Below are 13,662 nucleotides of genomic sequence, written 5' to 3' on the forward strand. Positions count from 1 at the left end.
TTTCGGGAACGTGGAGAAGGAGAAAGAGGCCTTTAAAAATCCTGTGCAAAAGTAAACACAGACCTGTGATACCCTGACTTTGCCAAAAATGAGTTTTGGCGTAAGATAAATCAGAACATACCAACGTAGAGGACTGCTTTCCACTGCTTCCAACAAAAGGGGTGGGAGAAGCTGGGCTTCTGTAAATGAAATCAAAATTCAAATTCCTTTTAAAACAGCTTACAACATAGAAAGTGTAATTATGTAGTTCGCACACACAATAGCTTCTAGATGTATTCACTTGTCTCATGCAACAACTCCAGCGCAGGGAAAAACAGGGCTTGTGTGGATCAGGACACAGAGGCACAATTCAACTTGCTACTCCATGAGTAGAGACAACGTACTCTAGAAAGAAAAGATGACAGAGTAATTCATCATCTGAAGGACAGTTCCTATTTTACTAACAGACCAAGCAACACATCTAATGGCAGTGAAAGAGCAAGCAGACGGAGGGGGTGGGAGTGGGGCACTGTTAAACGAGTAAAATCATATTCTCTTCATCAAAGAAGACAAACTCAGAAAATTGTCAAAATGTCATTTTGGTCTTTATTTTTGGACATGTAGCGTGTTTTCATAAACCAGTTTCATATGTGCTAGTTTTTGTAATATCAAAAGAAATACAATATACTTTTCATAAATTCCTCATCACTGCAAGTTCACTTTCAAATAAATGTAAGTAGCGGGTTCGAACAATATGTTTCCACATGTTGACCAGTGCAACACTGACAGTTACAATTAAGGTATCCAGGAAGCCTGAAAATTAAGATTTACTAGAACAAGCAAATTTACTTCCCTTTGTTAAAAACAAAGGACATAATTTTGATTTGCAAATTACATATTTTACATGCAAGTTGAAATCCCATTTCCATCTGAAATGAATGGCCATCTCGAAAATACGCTGAGAAACAAAAATGTAAGAACAAATAGTAGTATGCCCTTAAAAACTGCTGAAGCGAATAAATAAAAACACAGGTTAGTTTCTTGCTTTAGCGTGCATATTGGCACTGTTTATTTCATATTTACATAAATCAGTTTCTGTGCATTAAAAATCCCAATAAGATTTAATGGTTGGGGTCAGTCCATTTTTCTCTAACAAAAGATCCCTTAACTTCCAGGTTTTAAGAATCGCACTCGCGCATTTGTGTTTTGGCACAAAACACAAATCGTTATTTCTTACAGATCAGTGGCAACTGGTTAACAGGCATGTTAAGATACTTTTTAAAAAAGAAGTTTTATGAGCGTTGTCGTTAAAAACAAAAGGAAACCAATCCTGTACAGAACCCCAATACTGCCAGCAGCTTCCTAGTGCACCACAAGCACCTCTTTCTTTGGATTTCACAGTCCTTTATCACAAAAACGTACTCTAAGGAGTTCAAGGAGTTAATAAGACACACCATGTGGATAATTTGGGGTTTAAAAACCCATGGCTCTGGGCAACAACGATTACAGTTAACAACAGACAACCACAAAGAGACTGTGTTCCTATAATTTTCAGACTCAATTAGCTATAAATAGAACATACTGGGGTGAAGACTTCTGCACACTGACAAGACTTCTCAGACAGCAGCTAGGCCACAAGTGAAGGGAAGTGACTTCTATCAAAGGTAGCGGAGGGGAGCAGCTGAGTTGGAGATGACACAGCTCGTACGTCTGCTCGGAAAACATGAAGGCATTTACAGAGGACTCAGTGATGCCGGGGAAGGCGCGGAGGGTTTCTCTGCACTGTCGTCAACAGTGGTATTGGTCCCTAGCATTCCAGAGGCAAGAAGCTTTTTCACACACACAAATTAAGATGAAGGCTCTACCTAGGAGAACGCATACGACAAGATCGAAGAAGTAATCGGAGTCTGCCGACCATTTTTCCTGGCATTGAAAGCCTGAGCATTTTTGGCATGTTAGATAGTTAACCATTCCGTCAACTGTGACTACAATGAAGTGAGCCATCTGAGCGATAAACAAAGAGCATCTGAATGTGCCCCTGGTCCTCAACAGCACGAAGTGTCTACTTCAATGTTCTACACACAGTAGGAGATGCTTAAAACATGCCAATAACTGATGGACTATCTTGCTCAAGAAACCTGCTGACGATCTGTAACACTGAGCGTACCAAATAAATGTCTAAGAACATGACTTCAATGACTAAAATGTGTCTGAACAGGACTCAAAAAGAGTTCATATCGTTGTTGTACTTCCCGAAAGAAAACCTGTAAACATCTGGTGAATGTCTAATTGATGGTAGAACATTTAAAATTGGCCCAAAAATGCCCAGAAAACATTTGGCCCTTCAGCACCCAAAGCTCCCAAAATATAATTTTAAAACATCTCTGTCAGAGGGATTTCAGTAGTCTGAAAAATTTCATACCTGAGTGGCTTCAATGTTCTCTCCTAAATCTTAAGTAAGTTAAGTGCAAGGAGTTTCTACACTCAGGAATTGCATAAGTGTTTATCTTTCCTCAAAATAAAACATTGAATGATATAGAGGTAGCATAACTTACTAAATTAACTTTAAAAAAAAAAAGAAAAAAGCAAGGTTATTTTCCATCGTCTTACTAGGACTATTACAAATGTGTAAAACCTTACAATCCAGGCTTTCTTCTACCTGGGTTTAGACATCTCATTATTCTCGCCCCCTTTTTTACTGTAAGGATATTGATGAGTCCAGGCGCCCTTGGGCCCTGTGGCATCTATTGCGACATCGATGATAGAATCTGGAGTCATCCATCTCAGGAAAAGGAGGAATAGAAAGTTGAATACAGCCAACAAAGCAAAAATGCAGCCTGTTACTGGGCCACAGTGAGAGATGAGTCTGTCCAGTCGTTTGTCCATTGGTAACACAGCTTCTCCTGCCACGCGGTCGTACACCTGGCGGGAGAGAGGCCGAGAGTGAGCACTCTGACCCACAAGAAACAACGACCTGCACGGACCAGGGATGCTTTACAGATGCAAACAGGAGGCGCTTACATTTCGTTGTTGTTGTTTTAGTAAGGACGTGATTAATGAAATTAAAGTAATTATTGCCATGTGATTCAACACGTATGGAGTGCTGATCCTGGACAGAACACTGGGCTAGACACCGCATCACACAGAGACGAATATGCCAGGGCTCCTGTCCCCTAGGGGATCACCATCAATTTTAACCAACTACGAGAATTCCAAAGTCCTGAGAAGTTGGAACCGCTTTTCGGGTCACCTCTGTCGAGGCCATAGTTAATTCAGCAGTGACTTCCTGAAGCAGGACTGGCCTTCTAAGATTCCTTGATTCGGCTGAGCAGCTCTCACGGCTAGCTGGCAGACATCAACCACCATCAGAGAGCTCTAATCTAGTGCGCTGCTGAGTACAGAGAGGCTCTTCTTTCCACAGCCACGGGAGGCCGTGTTGCTGAGCACGGATGGTGAGACTATACAGAACCATTTCGTGGACTCCAAATAAAAGGAAGGGGAAAAAGATGGGGGAAATTTTAGTAGATGGCATAGGGCAAACAAGACAACGTTTACCACTGAGAACCGGTAGTAGGTGGCTTGCTGTTTGGAAGCGCTGCTAAGCACAAAATTCAGAAATATTTTAAAAACAAAGATCCGTAAACACACTTAGTTCCAACACATAAACGAGGCCAGCATTTATCTGTTTCGATGGCATTCGAGCATGACTTGTGGTCACTGTCACACAGTGGACCTGTGAGCCATCTCCTTTGGAACTCAGGAAGGCTGGGACGTGCAGGGCGAGCTCTACAGGCCAGCAGCCTCTGGAAAGGTACGGCTGTTTCCAGCTAGCTCTTCTACCCTCAAAACATCTGGGATACATTTCAGTCCGAATTATGCTGAGACTGGTGAATTAGAACAGTTGACAAAGTATGTTTCCAGCGTGAACTCCAATTTAATTTCTTCATCAATTTTCTAAATAAGCACAGTTAAACTACGGAGGAGGAGTTGAAAAGGATCGAAACGGCCTATGCAGAACAGGTAGAATTAAGAGAGCAACTACAAATTCTCTATCGCCGCTTTTTATTTGTGGTATCTCCAATATCTGTCACATGCATTCTGAATCCTAACTTACTATGTTCTCAGTCAGCCCAGAGATGCAAAAATCCTCTTCCCATAGATAATCAAGGTACTTAGCCAAGGTGACGCAAGAGTTTTGGGAAGGAGCCTGAATTAAACATTTGCAAGTGTTAAAGTTGCCGCCATCGGACTAAGCAAAACCATGTATTTTCTAATAGACCGACATGCTTTAGAATCAGAAACAGCCTCAAGAAAACATCTAAGAGTAGATTTTAGTATCAGTTTGGCCTTTAATGGTTGTGACTTCTAGAAAATTCGGTAACTTCCTCTATGGCCACTTTAATGAAAGGTCTAGATGGCATTACTGCTATTTTCAGATGTCAAATGCAATGAGTTGACTAGAAACTCAGCCTAGCATACACCAAAAGTAGTACACAGTGCATTTCTTTTCATCTGAAGAGACTTCATATACTTAAGCAACAGAAAGGGTAAACCTATACAAGAAAAAGCAAACGTGTACGTGAAACGCCAAGAATTTAGACACAATCTTCAAATACCCTTTGCTTAGCACATGACATACTTTTTCAGTTCTTTCCGCAACATTCCTCCAGGTGTAGAAAGTCTTTACTACGTTATGGATATTTTCGGGAGCCGGCAATGCTCCTGACTTCAGCTGGGAAATCGCTTTTTCCAAACCCTCACACAAGGACTTGACGGAAGGCTCACACAGAATGATAAGATTTTCTGGAAGTACTTCAGGAATTCCACCAACCCTGGTACTTACAACCTTAAAAAGAGAAAAAGAATATATAATACACCATAGTTCATATCTCAGGAAAATCAGCAAAACTAACTTAAATTAAAAGTCACTACAGAATGCATCTGCTTATTTTTCAGAATAACAAGTACAGGAACCCCAACATGTAAGCCCTCAAAGCTTTTTACCTGTAAACCACAACTGGCTGCTTCCACAATCGCCATGCAGAATGCTTCGGTAAGGGAAGTATTGAGAAAAATATGTCCTTGAACTAAGACATTTCTAACATCCTTGTGTTCTAAGGCTCCCAAGAGACGCACTCTGATTTTTGAAATGAAAGAAGAAAAGAAGGGAGTGAAAATCATGCTAGAAAATAAATATCATTTAGAAGCCAAGTGTGCTATTCACATTATACTTAGATTACTGCTGGTTCTGATGTTTTCCACCGCAAAAGATTAATATCCCCAAATTCTGATCTAAAAGAGTCTTTTAAAGCTATTTGGTTAAAACTCACACAGCTAACATATTTCTAACTTTTGTCACGCATACAAATTTCATCTTCTCCAAAATTAGTTGGCATTTAGTGAATATATTAATATACTTTGGTGAGTAATTATTAAAGAGTCATTTCTAAACAGAAAAAGGCCCCTTTTAAATTGACGCTTCACAGCAAACACCTTTCTAAGTTACTGAGAAAGAGAAGTATTTGAATCTGTGTGTGCAGGACAATTTACATGATTTGGGCCATGCTATATAAATCACAACTCAGCAAGGCTTGAAAATCTACAAACATTTCCAAAGTGGTTGTTTTGTGTGTGTGTGTGAGCGTGTGCACGTGCACGTGCCTTCCAGGGTACTTCCAACCATTGCCCCTAAAAGTCAAATAATATTGGACTAACAAAAAAAATTAAATTGTGATTTGTTAAAATTAAGGTTTCCCATTTTATACACACTTTTTAAAAATAGGTCTCGTGTTACATTTTTTCATCAAGTGCACGTAGGAGAAGCAGCCCACTTAACAGACACATGTAACCAAAACTGATTTTAAGTAATATATTTTCTCACCCAAGACAATACAGAATCCATCAATACCTGTCATGGAGCTGGTACCTTTCTCGTACTTCTTCCAAAATGATTCTCTTAGGTCCCTCTCCTCCAATTATGAAATTTAAATCTGGATATTTCTGACAGAGTTCAGGTATTATACCACTAAGCAAATCAGTCCCTGAAAATATAAAATAAAGTTGAATGTTGGAAATTGTAACATTTAAACTTAAAAAAAAAACTCATCAGAACTGAGAAACCGCTCACTTTGAAAAGTATTAGCTATGCTCTCCTTAAGTAGAGAAACTAACTCAAACCTTTCCTGGGAAGGTGGAGTGTCCAAACTACCAGTGGTATCCTAAGAGTTGCAATTCTTAAAGATACATACACTGACATCCATTGTTACCCAATACCCGGACTATTCTGTTTCATTCTAACGTAATATTCTTTAAGTTATTCACTTGTGTCTACACATCACCTACTTCTAAAAAAGGTATTTGACGTAGCTAACATTTAAGTTTTCTACAGAGCCTGACAGCTGACTGGAGATCTAGGTCTTGTCCCAGCCATTTTATGAGCAAGTTCTTTGATTGTGGGAAAGTTTTCTGATATAGAAGATGAAGAGACCAGATGTATCTGAAGTCCAAGGTCTCTTTCAGCTACAAAATTTCTACATGTGTTCCACTTCCCACCACAGGAAGGGGCTAAGCAACAAAGTGTAGCTGCAGCCTCCACTTTGTTGAGAAGGCAGTTTGTACAGAGGATCTTGTAAAGAACGAACGCCATAGTATTAGTCAAAAAAAATTTTTTTTTTTAGTATCAGCCAAATTTAAGAGCAGTCCGTCCAAACCTGCCGTACATAGCCCACTTCCCTTGAAGGAGAGTAAATGAAGGTGGCAGGCCCTCAACTGCCAGATTACAGTCCAGAGAACAGAAGGGTGCATCTTGGTTCCTTTCTTTAATGAAATACTTTTCTTATAACACGTAAACCCAACCTCAGGTTAGAAAGCAGTAACATAAACCATGCCCTACCAGTCTGAAAGTGGCTATCTAAAGTGACAGCAATGTTGACACTATTTGGGAATTTAGTTCAGTAACAACTATCAATTGGACACATTCAAAAGTAAAAGTAAATGTAAAATAACCCAGTTAAAGTTTATTAAGAAATGCATACATACACAAGCACATACATAAGAATTGCACTTTTTCTATCAATCTTCCCAAGTACAGGCAGATGAATTATAAAAAAAGATGGTGGGGGAAATCATTTATGCGGGGTCATTTTTATTAAATAATTCAAAGTAAGGATTTAAGTAAACTCGGCCAGTATTTTCAAAATATGATTGCATTAGCAAACATAAATTCACATGCAGCTTTTCTGAATTGTGAAGGTTTCTCATTAAAATCTTAGCTATCTTTGTTTCGAGACAATTACGAAATCCATCAACTGGATTTCTACACAAACCAGAAGGTGGCTTAATGACTTTTAACATTTAGCTTCCTTTAATTCTTTCATTTTCTTTCTTTCCTTTCCTTCTCCCTTCTAATACAGAGGTTGAGAACCCATTCTTCAAATGAAAAATGCAACACATATAGAGTAATAATCATAGCTGCTGATAACAACTAACATTTACTGAGTGGTTACTACATCGGGCTATGTCCCTTAAGTGCATTATGTCATTTAATCCTGACAACTACCTTATAAGAAACAGAAGTGATTAATATTATCAATGATCTATAACATTATTCTAAGAATAAAAGGTTTTCCCAAACAATAAAAGATACTCTCCTGCCTCTAAGAGGAGTCTAACACAATGGAACATACAAAAGGGCTTTCAATTGCCATAGTCACACAAAGTAATGGACAAAGGAAAGGAAAATCATGATTCAAACTGCTTTTAAAGCTCAGTCTAACAGTATTTCAAAGAATCTAATCAATCTACATATACCTAGAGGCTGGGCCAGAGGTGAGGGGAACAGGAGACCTTAACTCAAGAGCTGAACTCATGTTTGTCATCTCTGATACTTACTGTGTAACCTGAGCGAGTTACTTACCCTCTCTGAGACTCAGTTTCTTTGTCTGTTACATGCAGATAACATCTACCCTACAGTTGTTGGGTCAAGTGAGGTACTGTACCATGCACAGGCTTTATCAACTGCAGAATATAAATGGAAGTTGTCATTACCACCACAGCAGGAAGTGGGCTGTGCCTGCGCATGCGCAGGAGCACCGGGAAACCCTGACTGAGAGCAAAACAGGCTCTAGAGGAGGAGGAGGAAGGTAGCCAGAAAACCTGGGGGATAAGAACTGGGACTTATCCTCTCTCTCAATACGTGGCAGTGGGCCTTTGAGAACTGGTCCAAAGGAACACCTCCTAAGGAAATTAATTAATTAATTAATAAGTAACGGACCATAAATACAGCTACTCACTTTTGGGCTACGGATGTGGCCGTTCCTTCTGAGAATGTTACTTTTTACACGGTGCCTGGCATATGGAGAGGGTTCAGTACTTGTCAAAGTACTGCATTTGAGAACATGACAGGCCATACCTTCACTCTGTGGCTGGTGGTTAGCTCAGCTGGTTAAAATACCATCACTAGTGAAGTAAAGGTAACAGGTTTAATCTTTGTACAAATCATTCATTTTGCTCTGATCCTCGACCATGCGTGCATCATACGCTTGCTCGGCTAGCTATCTCACGAAGGTATACTGTGTGATTAAAAGACAAACTAGGCACATTTTCTAAGTTACAACAAACACATCACCAATATCCCAAGAGGGATTCAAACAGAGAATGCTGGTCCATTCACATCTTCTTGATTCAGGAATGAAAACACATCACGAGGGCATGCCTTCACCCCAGAAAATGCAGTTCAGCAGTTTTCCCACCAACCTCTGCTTAAGTGGATTGCTGGATCAACCAAGGCTCTGTTCCAAATATAAAGCCTACTGACCAAGGCCCATGCGTGGATTTCAGGCCGGTCCCTAGCACACCGGGACGCTGCTGATCCCACCGCTGAGCTTCGTGCTTACCAACAATCAGCTGCATTTGTCCACGTGTTTGATGCCAGTTACACTTGTTATTGCACTGGGTAATTTAGTTAAACAGCACATAAACTGACAGAATAAGTTTCTATGAAACTAAGCTGAATGGTTCGAAAAATCCAACAAAGCCAAGTTACGGAAAAAAGCTCTAGTCAGATTAGGGGGTATCTTAAACCACTGTATAAAATAGAAGTACATTATTTCATATACCATTACGTTCTCACCCTGCTTAAAAAAAAAAAAACCAAATTGGCAACTATAAATTATGCTTTTTGAAGGAGATTGTGCCAGAAAGTTGACGCAGCTCCAAGTGGTAGACCAGTAGTCTTACGCCTGCAAGCCAACATCAGACTGTTGGCAACTCCGTGCACGTTAATAACATTTTGAGTCAAATTCAAGTATTTAAGGAAGGGTACATGTTATTTTTTTAATAATTCCCTACTTGAAGTGACAATTTTGATTACTGGACAGGTTTTCAAATACCATCCAGAAGACCAGTTAGGTTTTGAATAACCAGACTGTTCCAAGCTTCTAGTACCCAAGGCTCTACGAATGCTACTGCGGTGTCCAGTAAGTGCTGCTGAGGCACTAAAAAAAAAAAATCCTCCTTGGTAACGGCAGACACTTATCAAATACCAACTGGCCTAAGTACTTCAGAGGAACCATCACCGAACCCTTACAAGATTCCCCTTGTTGCCCAAATCATACAAAGGAAAAAACTGAGACTCAGAGACGTTAAGTAGCTTGTCCTCAATCACACAACGGGATGCAGCCAGGATCAGACTCCAGGCTGTCTAATCCCCCTGCCTTCACTACTTACTTGCCTACATGTTCTTAATGTCTCAATCTGTGACTAAATGAAATAGGCAAGCAGCAAAACAGCCACGCGTGGGACAAGCTCATTGATTTTGAGGATATGCATAAAACACAGGAGAATTGTAAATCAAAATATTCCTAAGGGTCATCCCTGAATAGTACAGTTACAGCTGATTTTAGTTTTCACCCCTGTGCTTTTTCTGAGTTTTTAAAATACCTGCAATGAAAGACATGACTTTTGCCATCAGAAAGGGCTACATGGTGGGCTCAGCCTTTTACTTCTTACCACACATACATGGCTGTTTTAACTTTAAAAAGACCTGACCTATTAAACAACATCAGATTACGGTTTTTATTTTTAAGTAACTATTAAAGCATCAAAGGTGGGGGGGGGCGGGAAGCATTCACCACCATTCCAAAAATTTCTTTTTGGATGTATAAGACAATATTAGACCTTTCTTTGCTATATTTAATGCAGAAGTAGTTATAAAACCATAGAACAAAACGAAAAGCCAAACAATCATTACATTCAAGTATTCAACAGCTTTCTACAAGAAAAAAAAAAGTCTGTGCAGTGCAATTGTAGCTATCATTTCATTACCTTTTCTGTAAACAAGTCTGCTGACAACAACAATAGTTATTATACTATCATGCCTTCTAAATGGGTCTGGAGTGAAGTCAGTAGGATCTACAGCATTAGGAATGACGGACACTATTTCAGGATTCAGTGCTGCTCTTAGCACAGTGTTTTCCTTACTAGTATAAGAGACACAAATTATGTGGTTTGTGTCACAAAGAGACACAGTTAGAAGCTTGTTTGTGAGCACCGAGCTGACATCAGCAAATCCGAAAAGGGAATGGTCCGTGAAGACTGTCTGGAGCCCCATTGTCTTGGCGTGGAAGAGGGCATCATGGGCCATGGCAGAAAAAGAACTATGTGAATGGATTATTGTGACTCTCTCCCGAACAAATATGCACCTGAGCAACGGCAGACTATGAAAGAGGGTCGTGGCTGTAGATTGGTTGTACATGACTTTCAGAGGCAAGTAATAGACTTTGAGGCCATTAGTGAGGTAACGGATGCCTTTCCGATTTCCATAAGCATGGGTGACAATGATCACTTTGTGCCCTCTTTCAATCAGGCACTGAGAGAGCTGGTAAATGTGGCTTTCCACGCCTCCCATGTTAGGGTAGAAAAAGTCCGACACCATGCATATGTTATGGGTGCGGGTCCTACATGTTGACAGACTTCCAGGGCTAACACGGGAGCGCACAGCTGAGGGAGGCTGGCCATGCCCACCTCCTCCTCTATAGGCCATGCTGAGATGGTTTAGGCATCTGTCCTCAGTGCAACTTGGTTATGTGTCGTCTAGTACCTGAAAGAGAGAGTAAAACAAGATCTCAGCTCAGAGACAAAATATATTACCTTTTCCAAATCCAGATATAAACACTGTTTTATGCTAATGTAAATTTGCTAGCTTCCCCCGAGAAATAAAACACAAGCATATAATGAAATTACTCACCTGACATTTACTTGCTTAGTATTTACTCTGTGCTATACAACAAAACTAGATTCCACAATGCCCTTACATTTTAATTTTGCTTTAAAAATACTGCTACACATAATTTTTAAAAATTAGTTTGTTACATCACAGTACAGAAGAATGCGCTATGCTAACAAACCAGTTCATTCCAATAATTAAATATATGGTTCTTTCCAGAAAAAGTTTGCCAACCCTGCTCTAGAGCTTAGCCACTGATGCAACGAATCTCATACAATTTTGCTATTCACTGTGTGGCTTATACTAAAATATACCTGGAGCTAGAAGTGTCTTTTTGACAGTAGCTTTTTCAAGTATCGCCTACAGCACATGCTGCTGACACCCATCTACGTTTTCCTCTTCCTTATTCAAGGATGGCGATAAACTGCTTTCATTTTCTTAACCTTTCTTTCAGTTAAGTAGGCCTTTCTTCCAAAAGTGTCCCTCTCTTTGGTGTGAAGTCTAAAGATAAAGGCTCAATTCGAGATGGAGTGGATCTGGGGCCATTTTCTACATCTAACGTAGGAAATATTGATCTCAGGGTCCTCTAGATCCTCATCAGCACAAAATGCCCACTCAGTACTCAGTACTATCACAGATTCTTACTTTTAAAGCTAAAGCGTGTACTGGAAAGCTAGTGAAAATCTTCCTCAGATTGACAAATGAGATCCCCACACTTCCGGAAACTGAACTATACAATGGAAAGCCATCCTAAGGTCTGAGTTTCTGATTTCACCTGCAAACTCAGGAAATGCAAAGTAACAGCCTGTGTAAACCCTTAATTATCTCTTCTTGCCAACAAAATCATCTATATTTTAAATATATTCTCAGAAATACTCAATAAGTGTTTGTTGACCTGAATTTACTAATTAAGATTCAAGATTACCAAATACTGCGATTCTTCAGTTTTGTACTTTTAAGTGGTTTCAGTAACATTTTCTTACTGTGGTTTGTCACCTAAACCTGAATTTCCGGTTGTATTCAATTTAAAAATATGAGTGATTAAAAAAAGGGTAAAGAACCACATGAAATTATCTGAAGTTTTGTCATTAACCTGCAAACGTTCTGTGAGGAGTCAGCCTACTTCCATCGGGTTATCACACCTAACATCTTTATGGCGTAAAAGCTGAACAAACGGAACAACCATAGAATCTTAGATTTTAAAGCCGACGAGAGGCTTGGAGATCCAGGAAAACCTCCCTTGCTTTACAAATGAGAAGCCGAACAAGTTGAGCGATTTGCCCAAGGTCTCCACCCAGCCACTAAAGTGGCAAATGCGAGATGGCCGTAAATTTACACCCACCATGGCCAACGAGTCCCTGGGCAGTCAGCAGCAGAGGCTCCCGAAGAGCTTTAGGGAGACCCTGCGGGGGCGTGGGTCAAGAGCACGGTGCTTCCACACCCACACCCTGGGCAATTCCCCGGCTTCACTCACGGAGAGGTCACCGGGGAGCGCCAGGGCCAAGGAAGGGACGACCCTGCTCAATCAGCGACCCCGCTGGAGTCAAGCAGGGTCTCGCCAGGCCCAAAAGGAGGAAGATGGCCAGACAGTGGGCAGGGGTCTGAGGCTGGGGGTCCCAGAGCCCTTCACCGTGCCCGCCTCAGTCTCGGCGGAACCGGCTCCAGCGCGGCCGCCCCAGCGCACCCTCAGCCCCACTCGACTCCAGAGGCTCTCGACCCCGACTTCCGAGCTTCTAAGCCTCGCCAGGTTCGCCCCTTCCATCGCCGGCCACACTCCCACGGGTGCAGCCCAGTCCCATCCGGAAGCGGCCGACAGTGCCGGCGCAGGGTCAGACGCGCACTTACCGGCGAGTCCCATGGCCGCCAGTGTCCGGACCTCCCGCGGCTGCAGCCAGAGTCCCACCCCGCTACCCCGAAACACCAATCCGAGGCGTCCGCGCCCGAGCGCCGCGCCCCCGAGGCGGCCAATCGCAAAGATGCGCTGGCATCACGTGCAGGAGCGCCGCTCAGTCCCCACCCTTCAGCGCGGGATGTAACGTCAGCGCGCGTAGGCACATGTTTTCGCAATGTTCGGGAAGACTAGTTTTCTCGGCATCGAAAGTAGTAATCCTCGGTTTAACCTTTTAGATGAATTCTTAGTGTCGCGAATCTCTAGAAACCGTCCCTCGTCTCTTCTGACACAAGCAGCCTACCAGGAGCGTTCCTCAGGGTAAAGTCAGAAATCCCAGCGTGACTCGCAGCGAGCCTTTAGGGCTGCTGGGAGTTGTAGTCTGGTGGCCTTTGGAAGCGAAGCCGAACTTAGAAAACTCACTCCCAGGATGCACCGCACTTCTAAACCTGAATTCTGCGGAAGGTCGGGTGGGTTCGCGTCTTGGTTACCTAGTTACAGCGTCTCTTTTCTGGAAGCCCGTTCTCACTGGCTTCGCATTGGAGAGACTTTTGGGGCGGAAGGCTACCGG

At 41.6% G+C, this 13,662-nt stretch overlaps 1 protein-coding gene across 2 annotated transcripts; it reads right to left on the minus strand.

Annotated features, from left to right (window-relative positions):
- Positions 1-568: 568 nt before the first annotated feature.
- On the minus strand, positions 569-13,458 carry PIGA (phosphatidylinositol glycan anchor biosynthesis class A). Of its 2 annotated transcripts, none has more exons than XM_032389643.1 (6): positions 13,049-13,458; positions 10,303-11,077; positions 5,888-6,020; positions 4,984-5,116; positions 4,619-4,825; positions 569-2,901 (listed from the first exon to the last, which is right to left on the minus strand). In XM_032389643.1, exons 2-6 carry the CDS (start codon positions 11,018-11,020, stop codon positions 2,635-2,637), a joined length of 1,458 nt encoding a protein of 485 aa, XP_032245534.1. In that variant the 5' UTR covers positions 11,021-11,077; positions 13,049-13,458; the 3' UTR covers positions 569-2,634. The 2 variants fall into 2 exon arrangements, with proteins under 2 accessions (XP_032245534.1, XP_032245535.1); XM_032389644.1 differs by lacking the exon at positions 13,049-13,458 and adding an exon at positions 12,546-13,038.
- Positions 13,459-13,662: the final 204 nt, after the last annotated feature.

Source organism: Phoca vitulina, unplaced genomic scaffold, assembly GCF_004348235.1.
Source record: "Phoca vitulina isolate PV1807 unplaced genomic scaffold, GSC_HSeal_1.0 scaffold55, whole genome shotgun sequence".
NCBI lineage: Eukaryota > Metazoa > Chordata > Mammalia > Carnivora > Phocidae > Phoca > Phoca vitulina.